General features: G+C 41.8%; 1 protein-coding gene across 1 annotated transcript; it reads left to right on the top strand.

Moving 5' to 3' along the window:
• The first annotated feature begins 1055 nt into the window (after positions 1–1055).
• Positions 1056–16769, top strand: LOC144493967 (uncharacterized). Its single transcript, XM_078213543.1, has 8 exons — positions 1056–1124; positions 1931–2052; positions 4006–4139; positions 13898–14021; positions 14169–14344; positions 15373–15545; positions 15630–15792; positions 15894–16769. Exons 1-8 carry the CDS (start codon positions 1056–1058, stop codon positions 16571–16573), a joined length of 1641 nt encoding a protein of 546 aa, XP_078069669.1. The 3' UTR covers positions 16574–16769.
• The last annotated feature ends 246 nt before the right edge of the window (positions 16770–17015 follow it).

Raw genomic sequence — 17015 nt, 5'->3', positions numbered from 1 at the left:
ATCAGCCCCCATGCACGAGGCTCCCCCTAGGGCCTTCCAGTGCCAAACTGGCAGTGCCAATCTGTGCAGGGGGCAGTGCCAGGGCATTTCCCGTCCATGTCCCTCGCCCCCAGGGATTAGAGTGACCTTTGCACTTCCGGGGGGATCCGCACGACAGGTTCACACCTGGGTGAACCTCTTGTAAACCTCGTCAGCGTGAGTCTTGTGACGGGGGAAGATCTGGGGAGAGGGATGGTTAATTATATTTGAGTTTATTGAAATGATTACAAGAAAAAGGTTCTCACCCATTATGTATGTGTGAACCTGATTACATCGCTGGCAATGGACAGCGAAAATTGGAAATCACCATCTTCTCTTGCCAGCAATTTCCCGGTTTCCTTGGATCTTGAGCCTCCGCTGGTGATCTCACGGACAGAGCGCGCGGGTTCAAATTCCCACCCACAGATAATGGGGGCGATTTTACCATTTTCATTCGAAGTGCTGGGCGGACTTGAAACTGGGAGAGTTTTAGATCTGACTTTTAAGGCCTGTTTTTAGCCCCCCCCCCCCCCCCCCCCCATATTTTGCACTCTGCCTGCAAAATTTTGAGCATGTCAGGTTCACGCTGCAGAACCTGGTGGGTGGGGCTTAACGCACCCGAAAGCCTGCAGAGGGCAGTAGTGTGCATGTACAGGGCTCTGATGCTGCACATGCGCATTAGCAGTAGCAGGGGTCTGACAGAAGAGAGAGAGCTGTCAGGCCCCTGTTACTGCAGGCTGCCTGAAGCAGCTCTTCCCCCCACCCCCCTCCCTGCAATCGAGGGGGCCCATGGCCTGAGATACAGCCCCCGCCAACCCCCTCATGTTCGGACCCCCCTGCCCCCACTGATCACAGACCCGTCACCCTGCCCCCATCAATCGCTGCAGAGTGGGTGCAGCCCCCTCTCCCTCCCTTCCCCGCACTGATCCCTGCAGAGTGGCAGCAGGCCCCCATTAGCCCACTCCCCATTAGCCCCTCCCCCTACTGGCCCCTCTCACCCATTTCCGACACGAGGCCAGATATATGGCACTCATAAAATGGCACCGGCCGCGAAAACAGGCACCGATTGCGCTCAGCGTTTTATGGCCCACTTCACCACCGCGATGGTAAAATTGCCCCCAATGTTTCCTCTCCTCTATATTCAACTCTCCTCTCTTCTCATGAAGGAACATGGTTTCATATAGGAGGCTCTGCCAACTCATCCAAAAGGTCACTGTTCACTCATGTGTGAGTCCTGATTGCACATTTGGTGAGGTTTTCCAACACTTGGGAGTTCAATAATATAAAAGCAAAATACTGCGGATGCTGGAATCTGAAACAAAAACAGAAAATGCTGGAAAATCTCAGCAGGTCTGACAGCATCTGTGGCGAGAGAATAGAGCCAATGTTTTAAGTCTAGATGACCCTTCGTCAGAGCTAAGAGCAAAGAGAATCAGAAAAGAATTATAATATGAGGATGGTGGGGGGGGGGGGGGGTGCCTGTAAAAGGAATGTAAATAAGGCTGAGAAAGGAGATAAAAGTGTCCATTAAGTGATCAGAATGTGTGAATGGCAGAACAGAGGTACAGATGCTCAAGGCAGTTGGCTTGAAGGAGGGGTGGGGAGCAAGAAGGAAAGCGGGAAGAGAGAAGTGGAAAAATGGAAGAGAGAAAGAGGAATGATAAAATGGATGCATGAGATGAAAAGAAGAAATGAAATGAAACAAAATAAATGGAAATAGGGTGAAGGTGGAGGGCACAGATCGTGCCGATCCCAGAAAATAGTGTACGAGCCTAAAAATGGGTTTGCACCTGACGCCGGTCCCTTTCTATTAGCGCAAACCAGATTACGCCTGGAAAGGATGCGAGGCCAATTAGCATATTTAAAGTAACATTTAAATATGCTTAGCCCATTCGACGCCGGATTCTCCCAGCTCCTGGGATCTCCAACCCTCGGGCACGGCGAAAGCCCGACAAGAATCACTACTGGTCTCCACAAGCAGAGACCAGGCGTGATGGCCGTACCGAGTGGCTTGGAAGCCATTGAAGCCCTCGGGTGATCGGGGGCATGGCTGGGCAGCGGCAGAGGGTTGAAATGACAGGAAATCCCATTGACGGGTCTGGAAGATCCCGCTGTTGACTAAAGGTGGCCACCTCGGTCATCGCAAAACACGCCACAGGGGAGCAGAAAATCCTGCCCATAGTGTGAGCTCTTAATCCCATTACTGGACTGTTATCAGAAAGTTCTGCATATCAAGGCTAGATGGAATGAATTTCAACCTTGGCTAGCAGATAAGTGTCCACATTCACTAAAGTAACAGCTGAATGGTCCACTGGGGGGTCTATGTAAGGTTTATCTAGACAGGCGTATTGAAGTTAAGCGAACAACATTCATTAAGGATATTCATCTTGTGATTTTGTAAACGCTTTCACTCCAACTTTGTGTCAATCTGCTAATGATTCATTTCACAATGTGCCGAATTCTTATCATTTCTCAAGTATTTAACGTAACCAAAACAAAATTGTCCATTGTCGGTATGGAGGGAAACAGTGAAATAATAAAAAAGAATGCTGGAAAATTAGTCAGCTTTTCTGTGACCTCACACAAGAGGCAAAAGATTTCATGGAGCCACACTTTGCAAGAGTTCAAACCCTAAAATAAATTGCTGCCCAAACTGGGTGCTTTGTGAAAGGTTAATTCCCTTTTGGGAAAGTGAGTATTTGTGCATTGATATGTTTGTTCTTTATCCTCAGCATTTTTGATGGATAAATTAAGATGAGTCAATGGCCTTCCTCATCTGAATGTATCTTGTGATTTTGCGAGAAAGCAATGATCTGGAATAATGTTGATGCTTACTTGCAATAATCTTATAAAAATGTATTCAGAAGGTAACAATCCTTACCAGCCAATCTCGTACACCCCAATTAGACTGTAAAAATCTCTAAGATTTGGTAAACTCAAAAGACAGATCATTTAAAAATTTCAAAGGTCATTAGAGAAGTGAGCTTTAAGAAAGGGCTGGAGAAATTTTGAAGTGAATTAGCCATGAGTTGACATTACTTCTTTAAAATTTTTTCATGAGATGTGAAATGACTTGCCCATCCCTAATTGCCCTTGAGAAGGTGGTGGGCTGCCTTGAACCACTGAAGTGCTGTTAGGGAGGGAGTTCCAAGATTTTGACCCAGTGACAGTGAAGGAACGACGATATAGTTCCAAGTCAGGATGGTGAATGACTTGGAGGGGAACTTCCATGTGGTGGCGTTCCCAAGTATCTGATGTCCTTGTCCTTCTAGGTAGTAGCGTTTGTGGGTATGGAAGGTGCTGCCTAATCTGTTTTGAGCCAACCTCTTTGGTACCGATCAGAATTCCATGGAAGGGATTTTGGAGGTATTGTAAAATGATACATTTCTAAACAAAATAAACATGAAATCCTCAGCTGACACTGGTGGATGGAATGCTGCATCATTGGAGATGCCATCTTTCAAATGAAATATTAAACCAAGTCATCATCTGCTCTCTCAGATAGACATAAAAGATCCAAAGGCAGTATTTCAAAGAACATGGTTGTTCTGGTGTTAGCGTCAGTATTCTGGCTGATAATTATCCTCCACTCAATATCAGCAAAGCAGAATACCTGCTCATTATCTCATTGCTATTTATGGGAGCTTGCTGGGAATAAAGGTCGAAGTGACATTTCCAACATTATAACAGTGAATGTGCTGTGCAGTGCTGTGGGATATCCAGAGGTGCATTTCTGATTTTCATCACAGTAAAGTTGCAGGACCATATGGAAATGATGACAATAGTGTTCTTAGGCAGCTCTTACATGCTGAGTGTGTAGCCATGTCAGAGAAAACTCCTGCACTACCAACATGTCACTTCCTGTGTACAGATCATCTCAACATGCACAAGAACACACAGTCTACAATCACTCCAACATTGGTGGAAATGCGTTCAGCTTCCAAAGCCCTAAGCTCTGGAATCTCCACTAAAAACAACTTTGCCAAGGGCCAAGGTTCTCCGATTCACCGCTGCCAGTGAGAATGGAAAATTTGGCGCTCAGCAAAAACTCCATTCACGACAGCGAGACCAGAGAATCCCAGCCACCGGCACGTTCAGTGAACTCCGGCCTAGGTTTCCCAGTAAGGGTAGTTCAAAACTTAGGAAATAATTTATCTTACTTTCCAAAGCAGGAGATTACCAGAGTTGTAAAACATAGATACTACTGCATTTATTTATGTCTTACCTTACAAAAGAGAAGTACCTAAATGTATGTACTTGAATATTCCAACCAAGGCCTGAATTCTCCAGCCACCCGTCAGCGGGTTTCTCGGCAGGGAGAGGCAGCGTGTCATTCACCAGCAGTTGGATCTTCTGATCCCGGTGATGTCAATGGGATTTCCCATTATAGCCACCCCATGCTGCTGGAAAACCCGCCTAAGTGAACAGCTGGAGAATTCCAGCCCAAGTCTTACCATAGTCCTGGATGAAAGGCAAAGCATACATCTACTGAACCAAAACTCCAGTTAAGTATAACTTGAGTTAGATCTGTAACCATTGATGGTGAGTTTTCCTCTTGCAATGTGAAACAAATGGACAAAGGAAATTATGAGCAACATGAATTTGCGATAAGTAGGTCTGTTCTACCAGGCTAATGTTTGGGAAATGTGCCCATTAATGGCACAACCTCATTAAACCAATTGGTGATAAGTAGGCAGTAGTAGTAGCATATTTATTGACTCCACCTTGAGAAATCTGACTCAAATAGCCGCCATTCCTCTCAAGGGAACAGTGGATATGTGCAACAGACTCCTCCGACAAAGCTCTACAGTAGTGATCAACTGCTTTGTACTGTACAGTAAAAATTTACACTTGATTAAGAATGTGTTTACTTAAAAAAGGGTTTAAAGATTTTCAGGGTAATTATAGGCAGTGATGAGCAAACTTTATCGGGCACATTAAAGTTCCAGTCCTCTTGAAACTAACCTTTGGACGTACATGGGCACAAACAACTTCAATGGTCATTTGTGCCACTTGGACATGATCTCTAAGTACCTTCAACCGAAGATATGGCAGGAGATTGGGGAGCCCCTCCAGAAATTCTATCCCCATTTTCTATTTATGAAACAAGTGGTCCTTTTCATTGTTGTGTCTCGTTTAATATGGTGATTGATGTGAACTGAATTTGACTTGTTCTATTTACTACCCAGACATCTAGTGATGTTTTAGCTGAAATGGGAAGATGGCTTGGACAAGAATTGACTGAATATGCTTTTAACAACTTTACGATCAAATCAATAAGAGAATAAATCAACCGGAAAGTTGTTTACAAATCATTACCAAGAAAGGATTAACAAAGGACAAACACTGTCAACAGTTAGAAACATAAGTTTAAATTACGTTAAATTGAATTTTTCCTTTGAAATGCACCATCCTTTTTTAAGTTTGTTTTGAAATCATGTTTAAAAGCGATGATTTTGGCTGTGTTCTACTAATCTACTGTGCATAGGCCTTTTATCTATTCAATCAATCATTTGTAAATATGAAATGTACGAATAAGGCAACAGAATAAAACAAAATTTGAAGCATTATTCCCCTGATGCTTTATTTGTTTACAGACAATGTCACCATTATTAAACTTCAGTAGATTGATTGAGATACTCTCGTGGTTGTGTTACAGAGGGACCCACTCAGACTGCTCCAAGGCTGCCACTGACTCCAAATATTTTCCTGGATCAAATTTCCAAATTTCATCCATAATCATCTCTGAGTCCAATTCCCAGCTCTGCTTCAACGTGCATGTTTCTCTGGGAACATAGGCCAAATTGCCTTGCATGTTTTCCACACCATCCTGGCATCATTCTCAATCAAAAGAATGTCCAATTTGTTTACGACCAAATGATTGCATCATGCACATCTGCTCTTAGTTTTCTGCCAGCAATCATCATTCAGTCATCAGTTTGCTGTGCTACCTTTCTCTCAACTAGGCTGTCTGGCCACAAGTTGGCAAGAGGGCAGTAAGGGCTATCACTGGAAGTCGGTGACTCCTGTCATGTATTTGGGCACAGCGATAGAGTCAGCCCATGATGGAGAGCATGTGGTCACCAAAGAAAAATAATTCAGCAGACTGTTGAAATGAACAAATAATTCTTGTGCTGCCTGGATCATTCAAAAGGAGCTTTACAATACAGCTCTGAGCATTGTACCTGGATTTGAAATCATGTGCCATATACTGTAACATTTTGTAATAAGGAGGGACCATCCTGGACCGAAATAAATAAAGGAGGAGGAGAAAGAACACTAAAAAATGGGGTAAGAGCAGGAATGATAACTGTTATCACAACATGCAGGAGCTTTTAAAGAATAACTCATCCAAGTGAGCTTTACATCAATTATTCTTCCAATTCCCAGTTCACCAACAGTCCTATAATCCATTTCACCATACTTATTCCAACAATCTAATTGTCTTCCTTCAGTTCAGTGTGATAAATTTTGCCTTCGCTTCACTAAAGATATTAACACAAAATCCACAAAAGGATAATGTATGCTATTTAACAGGGATATCAAAGAATTCTCTTTGTGAAATCCCGAGTGCCTGTCTTGTGTGCTTTTTTACTTATCCAGGAACTCCTACAGCTTTTTTATTCTTTCATGGCAAGCCCATCCCTAATTGCGCTTGAGAAGGTATTGGAAAGCCACCTTCTTGAACTGCTGCAGTCCATGTGGTGTAGATTTACCCACAGTGCTGTTAGGGAGGGAGTTCCAGGATTTTGACCAGCTACAGTGAAGAAACTGTGATATATTTCCAGGTCAGGATGGTGAGTGACTTGGAGGGAAACTTTGCAGGTGGTGCTGTTCCCATCTATCTGTTACGCTTGTCCTTCTAGATGGTAGAGGTCGTGGATTTGGAAGGTGCTATATAAGGAACTTGGTGAGTTGTGGCAGTGAGTCTTATAAATGGTTATAAGTGTGTAAAGGGGAAAATACAAGGGGGGCACACTCTAAAATGGCAATACAAGAAAGCACACTCTAAAATGGCTGCCTGGCACATAAAGGGTTAACTGGGAAAGCCAAAAGAGCAGACACAGGCTCCTGCTGTTCAGAAAAACCTAACAGACAAGCCATTTCCAAATTACAGACAGTGGCTCATAGCAAACAAACACCTCAGGAAGCCAAAGCCAAGGGTCAAGACATCTTTTAAGATAAGGAAACCCCAAAACAAAGAGCTTAGATTAATGTTAAAGGAAGGCGGGAAATATGAATGCGAGGGAACCGATTAGCACCTGAACGAGACGAAACTAGCCATTGATAGATACAGACATAAGGAGATGTACCCATTCATAAAATGCTAAATGTCTATACCTGTTTGTACTCTTGTAAACATGGGGAAATGTACCCATTCATAAAATGTTAAATACTTGTACTCACTTAAACAATGTGATAATGTTCGAATCACCGGTATGCCCATTGTGTAAAGAGTATAAAAATGAACCGCTCCTGACATACTATTGAGAGAAGGTTTGCTACAGACCATGTGCCTTGTCTCCACGGATCCGTTTAATAAATCGTATTTTCTGAATCTCGAAGTCTGACTACTAGTGGATTTTTCCCACAACAAGTGCATTGAAGGTGGAGGGAGTAATTGTTTAAGTTAGTGGCTGAGGTTCTGATCAAAAAGGCTGTTTTGTTCTAAATGGTGTCAAGCTTCTTGAGAGTAGTTGGAGCTGCATCATCCAGGACAGTGGAGGGTATTCCATCATAGTCCTGATTGCGCCTTCGAGATGGTGGGCAGGCTTGGAGGGGGGGGGGGGAGGGGAGTGGTGGGGGTGGTGGAATCCACAGGGTTCCTAGCCTTTGATCTTCTCTTGTAGCCACAATATTTATATGGCTCATCCAGTTCAGTTTCTGACCAATGATAACCCCCAGGATACTGATGGTGAGGGATTCAGCAATGGTAATGCGATTGACTGTCAAGGGATAATGGTTAGTTTTTCTCTTGTTGGAGATGGTTATTGCTTGGCACCTGTGTGTCGTGAATGTTATTTGCCACTTGTCAGCCCAAGCCTGGATATTGTCCAGATCATGCTGCCTTTAACATGGATTGCTTCAGTATCTGAGAAGTCACGAATGGTGCTGAACATGGTGCAATCATCAATAAACATCCCCACTTCTGATCTTTTGTTGGAGAAAACGTCATGGGTGAAGTAACTGAAGATGATTGGCCCAAGGAAACTACTTTGAGCAACTCCTACAGTGATATCTTGTGACTGAGGATGATTGGCCTCCTACAACCACAGCTATCTTCTTTTATGCTAGGTATGACTGTAACCAGTGGAGAGATTTCCCCTGATTCACATTCACTTCAATTTTGTTAGACCTCCTTCATGCCTCAAAACCAAAGCTTCCTTGATGTCAAAGGCTGTCACTGTCACCTCAACTCTTGACTTTAGTTTTTTTGTCCATGTTTGAACCAAGACTATAATTAGGTCAGGACCCTGGAGGAACCCAAATTAAGTGTCATTGAGCAGGTTATTGCTGAGTAAGTGCCGTTTGAGAGCATTGTCGATGACCCCTTCCATCACTTTACTGATGATCGAGACAAATGGGGCAGTAATTGGCCAGGTTAGATTTGTTCTGCTGGTTAGATATCAGTGCTGTAGCTGTACTGGAACTGCTTGGCTAAAGACACAGCTAGTTCTGGAATAGAACTCTTCAGTACCATTGCCAAGATGTGGTCTGAGTGCATAGTCTTTGCAGTATCCAGTGCCTTCAGCTGTTTCTTGATATCACATGGAGTGAATCAAATTGGCTGAAGATTGACATCTGTGATGTGGAGGAGCTCAGGAGGAGGTCGGGGTGGATCATACACTCGGCATTTCTAGCTGAAAATTGTGGAAAATTTCCCACGGTAGCATAGTGGTTAGCACTGCTGCTTCACAGCTCCAGGGTCCCGGGTTCGATTCCCGGCTCGGGTCACTGTCTGTGTGGAGTTTGCACATTCTCCTCGTGTCTGCGTGGGTTTCCTCCGGGTGCTCCGGTTTCCTCCCACAGTCCAAAGATGTGCGGGTTAGGTTGATTGGCCAGGTTAAAAAAAAAATTGCCCCTTAGAGTCCTGGGATGCGTAGGTTAAAGGGATTAGCGGGTAAAATATGTGGGGGTAGGGCCTGGGTGGGATTGTGGTCGGTGCAGACTCGATGGGCTGAATGGCCTCCTTCTGCCCAGTAGGGTTTCTATGATTTCTATGATCTTTCACACTGAAAAGCTGGGCTCCTCCATCATTGAGCATGGGGATATGTGTGGAGTCTGCTCCTCCAGATAGTTGTTTAATTGTAGTCCTGAAGGGAGATCTGCCTTCCCAGTAACTCTGTGTGCATATGGTAAATAGTTTAAATAAACTAGTTCCTAAGCAGATACCCAGATATGCCACAGCTCTTCCCTTGCTAGAATCTTGGCCTAGTACATTCTACAACAACAATGAGGCTGGCAGCCTCATTATAATGTTTAGCAAACCTTGAAGTAGTTTGGTGACCACCAACTCATTTAAACAACAAATGGGGGCACTGGAGGCAGGTTTGGGTTGAGATTCCGTTTTTTAAGTCTTTAATTTCTCATTTGAACCAACCAGCTTGTTTTTGTTTTGAGGTTGAATGTTCCCTACATCAACCTTTTTGTTCCTCCACATGTGTTGTGTGTGCTAGCATTTTCTATTCATATTTCCAATGTCCAGCATCTTCAGCACTTTGCTTTTGGCTAACAGGACGATTTTCTCATATGTCAATCGGTCTACTGATGGAGCCAATGTAAGAAAACAAGTGATACTTTCTCTAACTATCCTAGCTTCCTACACCGTCTATTGTTGAAACAGTACGTGACCAAATTCATGTCTTATTGTCCTGCAGCTTGGTTCAAACCTGTTTCTCTGTTGTGCACATTCCTGGTAAATAATTGCATGGGAAACTAGTGAAACATTTAGCAGAAGCACATTGTGTTATAATTCCCCGTGTTGCATCTAATAACAACATAAAAAAGGAAGTATTCAGATATTTCATGAACAAGGGCAAGTTACTTCTTTTTTTTGTATTGAAAGGTGGCCCACTTTTGTTTTCAACCAGATAGTTGCAGTGTCTGTTCCAGAATGCAAAGATGTCAGTAAAAGAATGGTACATGATTTTCTGGCTCTTACTAATGTTGGTCCTACTTAGTGCTGCAGGTAAGTAATCCTTCGTAATATTTTTAAGATATCTGGAGCTTTTTATGTAGTTGTTTAAATATTCGAGTTCTATTTTGTTTATCTCTTCTTTTGTATCAAACCTTGCTGTCCTTTTGACAACATTGGTTTTATTTTTCTCCTGCTGTTTAATCTCAGTTCTCCCATTTGAATATTTGAATTAATAACCAGTTCATGATTATTCATGTTCGAAAATGCCAGCAAGTACTTGTGTAGATACATTGGATTAGTATTGCGATCAATTTCAATATCAAAGATAATAATTACTCAGTTTCAGATACATCAGCCTGCTGCCTCACAGCGCTAGAAACCTGGGTTCGATTCCCAGCTTGGGTCACTGTCTGTGTGGAGTTTGCACGTTCTCCCCGTGTCTGCGTGGGTTTCCTCCGGGTGCTGCAGTTTCCTCCCACAGTCCAAACAACGTGCTGGTTAGGTGTGTTGGCCATGCTAAATTCTCCTTCAGGCGCCAGAGTGTGGCGACTAGGGGATTTTCACAAAAATGTCATTGCAGTGTTAATAGAAGCCTACTTGTGACAGTAATAAAAATAAATAAAAAGTAAGAACCCAAATTAATGCCCAAAGTGGTTAGATTTAGCTTCCAAATGTTTAAAATTCAGAGGGACTCTTTTAATAATGCAGCGATGGATTTTGTGTGGTACAAAATGTATGATAAGTATATTAATAAAGTTTATAGAAATTTAGTTTGACAAACTCAGAAATTTTAGTTTGGTTTTGAGGATACTAATGAATGGTGATTCATTATGATATATTGCTGATTTGGGGGTGGATAATTAATATGCTTTTCTATAATCTCACATGAAAGGATGGAGGTTGTCTGAATATCTTTCTCAGATACTTACTTAAAATGGCGGGATTTACTGCGCAACCCACCATGTGTTTCGTAGCAGTGGGAGGTGGCCCGCCATTGGCCAGTGCTGGGATCATCTGGTCCCGCTGTTGTCAATGAGGTTTTCCATTGAATGCATGCCTTGCTACCGTGAAACCCACTGGCATGAATGGCCGGAAAGTTCCCAACAATGCTCCCAATACGGTCTACTCTACCTCGGAGAGACCAAACATAGACTGGGGTGACCACTTTGCTGAACACCTTTGGTCCATCCGCAAGCAGGACCCAGACCTTCCTGTCGCTTGCCACTTCAACCTGCCCTGCTAGATTCCCTTTGTCCTATTATAATACCCCCCACAACCCTCACAGTATAAATCTTTCCTGATTTTCTTTGCTCTTAGCTCTAACAAAGGCTCATCCAGACTCGAAACATTGGCTCCATTCTCTCTCCACAGATGCTGTCAGACCTGCTGAGGTTTTCCAGCATTTTCTGTTTTTGTTTCAGATTCCAGCATCTGCAGTATTTTGCTTGTAATTTAGCTGTAAAAAAGGTGCGTTCTGTCTCCCCCACACAACTCTGCTCCACTGTGACAGGCTCTCCGAGGGGGGTTGTGCTCCACATTTCTGTGAAAACTGAGCTCGGAGGACCCGACAAGAAATGCAAAACAGCGTCGGGGGGATAATGGGGAGTTTATTAGAGCAGTATTCCAACGAAGGTTGGAAGATTCAGGCCATTTTATGTTGAATGGAACAGGCCTGAATTAACAAATAAAGACATAAACATTGTGATAAATATATTTATAAAGATATATCTTTTAAAAGAGCATGTAAAAATTATTTCTCTGTAAGAAGGTGTAGGCTATTTCATGTTAGACTAAATCAGGATTACCACTGAATAAAGTCACTGCTGAATAGAAAATGTTTGTGTGAAGCAGCTTTAGCTGGAGGTTGTAATGGACGCTGGAGTCAGAATTAGATCTGGCCTTCAGAGTAAAGAGAAGCACCTCTCCACGATGGAATCTGACCTGGGGCCCTGATTCTGGATTTACAGTACTTTAATATCAGTGAAATAAAAAGAAACATTTGCATTCATAGAATGCATTTCGCCATCTCAGGAGTGTCGAGTGTGTTTCAAAGCCAATTCAACAGTTTTTTTTAAAGCTTTGCCAATGTTATATTGTAGAAAATACGGCAGCTAACTTAATCGCAGCAAGGACCCAGAAATAACAATAACCTTCAATTGTTTTTCTTATAACGATGTTGGTCAAGTGATAAATATTAGCCAGGTTACTGGCAAGAACTCATCCGATGATCTTTAAAGTTTAAAATTAGTGTCACAAGTAGACTCACATTAACACGACAATGAAGTTACTGTGAAAATCCCCTAGTCGCCACACTCCGACGCCTGTTCGGGTACACTGAGGGAGAATTTAGCATGGCCAATGCACCTAACCAGCATCCGGAAGAAACCCATGCAGACACAGGGAGAACGTGCAGACTCCACACAGACAGTGACCCAAGCCAGGAATTGAACCCGGGTCCCTGGCGCTGTGAAGCAGCAGTGTTAACCACTGAACCACTGTGCCTGAGGGATCTTTTGCACCCACTCGAAAGAGCAGACTGGGCCCCAGTATATCCAAGAGACGGAATTGAGGTGCAGTAATGCGTTAAAGTCCATACCACCAAAACTGCAGCTCTTTGGAGGAAAAATAGAATTTATTTTGGATTCACAAAAATACTTTCTAATTGTGGAAATGCACACGTACCACTTACATTCAAGTTTACAACACATCATTAAAAATGGGCGGCATATTTTATACATTTAATAAAGAAATTATGTTATATTTTTGACAGCAGTTAAATGTGTGACATTTTTGTTCAGAATCTCACACTTGGTGCATGATAACATATGAAGATATTGAAAAACAACATCCATATTGACTGCTATTTTTCCACTTTAATTCTGGTAAAATATTTACAATGAAAAGCATTGGTGGCTATGTGAACAGCCAAATAATAGGAAGCTGTTTTTTTCTGAAATCTGTCATTTCTTTTATTTGTTAGTTTTGAAGTAGTCACAATCATGCTGACATAAGACACACATGAGCAGTATACACCAAACATACGAGCCGTGCCTTTTATTGTAAGATTTTCTTTCACATAGGGCTGGAGTTTTTTTTTCAGATTCAAAATGTGGCATTTCCTTATATTTGTTGTAATTAAAACTTTCAAGTATTATCATCATTAGATTAAACTGAACGAAGTGAAGTTGTTCTACCTCTTACAACAATATAAGTTTAGCTTTCCATTTATTTATCCTGGACCAATGTTGACCACGTGAAAGAAAGGAATTGAAACATCATGAATAAAAACAGAAATTGCTGGAATACTCAACAGGTCTGGCAGAATCTGTGAAGAGAGCAACGTTTGATTCTTCTACAGAATTGAAAAATTGTATTCTATAATTGTTGGTGTTGATCCACAGGACAAACTAGTAAACTCTCCTTCATTTCATCTTGAAGGATGAGTTGCACTCTATATTTCACTACTCTACCACAGATACTTCCATGATGTGGAGATGCCGGCGTTGGACTGGGGTGGGCACAGCAAGAAGTCTCACAACACCAGGTTAAAGTCTATCAGGTTTATTTGGAATCACGAATTTTTGGAGCACTGCTCCTTCACCCCGCTCACCTGTTGGACTTTAACCTGGTGTTGTGAGACTTCTTATAGATACTCAACATGCATCAACTCATTGTTAATTTAGTTGTGTTTAAATCCACTGGGCCTGGGTAGAGTTTGTAAACTCTCTTTCTTCATTTTAGCTTTGAAAGAACCAAAAAGACCACGAGATGTGAAATTCATCTCCCAGAACTTCCAAAGTGTTCTTCACTGGAGACCAAGAAATGGGGCAAACAACTCCACTGTCTACTTTGTGCAACATCAACAGTATGTGTTTCAGTGAGATTGTTAAAATCTTATGATGGAGAGCTACAACTATTAATTAAAGCTTTAATTATCTTTGAATGATTTTTAGTACAATTATGAACGTTGCAAATGATGAAGGAACAATAGATACTGATACCTCTGTTACAGACATGGAAAGCAATGGTCAAACAAAACAGAATGTTGGGGCATCAAGGAAACTTTCTGTGACCTCACACGAGAGACAAATCCAATTCCAGAAATGTTTTCTGCGAGAGTGAGATCATATTCATTTAATGGATTCTCAGACTGGACACTGAGTGAGAAATTTTGTCCAATAACAGACAGTGAGTATGTTTCTCACTAACGTAAAGTTAAATATAATTTAATATTTCATCCCAGTGCCATTCTTTGATGCAATGGCCAGTTAAATATGAATGGAGAGTGTTACTGTTGAGAATTCTTTGTCGTATTACTCAACTCTATACCATGCATTCAGACAGAATTTCCTCCTCTGACTTTTCCATGTAACTGCAGTACTCAAGTTGGTAGGGGCCTTGCTGTCAGAAGGTATCTTCCATTTCCCAATGTTACTTTTGTGCATCATGCTATTAATGAACATTGATGTTGTGTACTTCGCCGAGATTTAAAATAACCTTTTACAAACCTTGGTTAAAAACAGAAGGAGCAAATTTTCAACTCAGTTGCCTGGTGAATGTTGGAGTACTCAGCATGCCATACAATCATAGAATCGCGTGTGCAGCGACTCTCCGACAAAGGATCCCACCCAGGCCCTTTCCCGTATCCCCATGTATTTACCCCACTAATCCCCCCAAATTACACATTCTGGAACACAAAGGGACAATTTAGCATGGCCAATCCACCTAACCTGAACATCTTTTGGCTGTGGGAGGGAACCCATGCAGACACGGGGAGAATGTGCAAATTCCACACAGACAGTTACCCAAGGCTGGAATCGAACCCGGATCCCTGGTGCTGTGAGGCAGCAGTGCTAACCACTGTGCCACCTGTGCCATTGATTGTCTCACCCTATTTTACCTTATGGCTGAGTATGGTTACCATCCATCAAACCCAAATTCCCCCAAACTAAGTTTCAATGCACAGTGATAAAACAACCTGACTGAATGGATTTTCTCAGGTGAGTATTTGTATGTGTAATTTGGTCATATAACAGGTGAAGAGCCATTTTATTAAGAACAACATCTGTACCAAGATATTATTTGATATTCAATATAATCAAACGTTAATTGAAGATTAAATTGAAGCATTTTTAAAGTTTGTAATATTAACATTGGCTAATCCACAGCACTAACCAGTCTTTTGACGATGGGATCAATCTTTATTTTTCATGCAGCGCTTATTGGGCCACCAAAAACAGAGGTGATTTCCTTTGGAAAGTCAGTCCTGGTTAAAGTGATTGCTCCGCACACAATGCTAAAAACGCAAAATGGCAGCCTGCAATCTGTGGAAGATATATATCCTGAAGTAAAATATTATATAACAGTGCAAATAAAAGCACAGTATCAGGTAAGAGTCTGTCTTGTTTTATCCTCTGTCCCATTCATAGCATGCATAATTAGATTATTTTTCATTAATTATTCACCTAACCAGCAGATTGGTTTGGAAGACCAGAGGACTTATATTACAAAAAACAAAACATTTGAAATCCAGCACTTAAGTCCTGGAGCAACATACTGTGTTTCTGCTCAAGCAAGGATTCCATTCTACAGTAAGATTGGTAAATCAAGTAAGCAGCAGTGTGACACACTGCCAAGTGAGTAGCACAGTATGTTTCACTGCTCTATTACAGATACTCGCATGATATTCAATGTGCCTTAATTCAATGTTTTAATTTGACTGTGTTTTGATCCACAGGGCCAAGTACTAGAATAATTGGACCAATGATTATCTTCTCAGCGTGTGGGACATTAATGCTGGTTGCTCTCTCCATTTATTTGTATTTTAAATACAAGTACATCTATGCCCCTAAACCTCATTTACCTGCAATGTTGACAACCTGGAATAGAAAAGAGCAAGTCAGTGCTGCATTTTCACCTCAAATTATTGAACAAACACATATTAACAAATGGGAGTTCACAGAGCTCTTAAGATATCCAAGTGCTTCGCTGTTACAAGACAGATATGTAGCACATGCAGGTTTTAAGAGATACGTTAACATTGCATCTCCAGATCGATTTAGACCCGGAGACTCTGATAACCACTCTATGCACCCAGATGCCATTATATTTTGTCAGTACCTCGAGCAGCCTAAGTTTATTTGTTCCGACTATGCACGGATGATGGTAGAACCTGAATCCTTGTTATCTGTAGACCACCAAGAAGAGGACATCAGATTACAATGGATGTCCGTGGATTGTTGCCAATGTCAGCAATGCTGCCAAAGCAAAGAATTGCAAAAGCTGGAAGCAGGATCTTTTCATGAACCAACACAGATCTCAGCACCTGGATATCCAGACTATATCAACCAGCACTCCTGCGAAGATCCAATTCTGAGGAAGTGGGGACTGGTTGTCCAACAACTGGATATGATTTAAAACATTTCTGGATGTAACATTTTAACATAGTATTGAAGCAAATTTACGTGAACCAGAGTAAGCAGCTTAAAGATGTAGGTGTTGGAGATGTCAAAGAAAACAGGTTAAAATTTCAAACAAAACTAAACAAAGGAACGTATAATTTTGTAATAACAGCAATACTTGAGCAGAAAGATTGTAACTAGTTACAATTGATTTTAAGAAAGGTCAAGAAAATTCTTTAGCCCAAAATGTTCTCTTCTTCTTTAGCCCTCCTGCTCTACCATGTAACCTCATTTTGCATGGCCCTAATATCTGCATGGGCAGCAACACTGGTAGACCACGTTAGGATTGATATATCTAACAAAAGTTGTTTAAACATTTTTAAAATTGCTTTCAATTAAGCTGAATGCATGTCTTTGGGTCTCCTTCCCGGGCTTATTTTGAATTAATATTCCAACTT

This window comes from Mustelus asterias, chromosome 5 (assembly GCF_964213995.1).
Source record: "Mustelus asterias chromosome 5, sMusAst1.hap1.1, whole genome shotgun sequence".
NCBI classification, from domain to species: Eukaryota; Metazoa; Chordata; class Chondrichthyes; order Carcharhiniformes; family Triakidae; genus Mustelus; species Mustelus asterias.
Note: the sequence above shows the minus strand (reverse complement) of the source record. Positions and strands in the feature narration are given on the sequence as shown.

Coding starts and splice junctions, on each gene's coding strand:
- LOC144493967 (XM_078213543.1), top strand. CDS start 1,056: ATGGCACCGGCCGCGAAAACAGGCACCGATTGCGCTCAGCGTTTTATG. Junction 2,053..4,005: donor GAAGCCATTGAAGCCCTCGG/GTGATCGGGGGC, acceptor AACTTTGCCAAG/GGCCAAGGTTCTCCGATTCA. Junction 15,546..15,629: donor AAATAAAAGCACAGTATCAG/GTAAGAGTCTGT, acceptor TCACCTAACCAG/CAGATTGGTTTGGAAGACCA.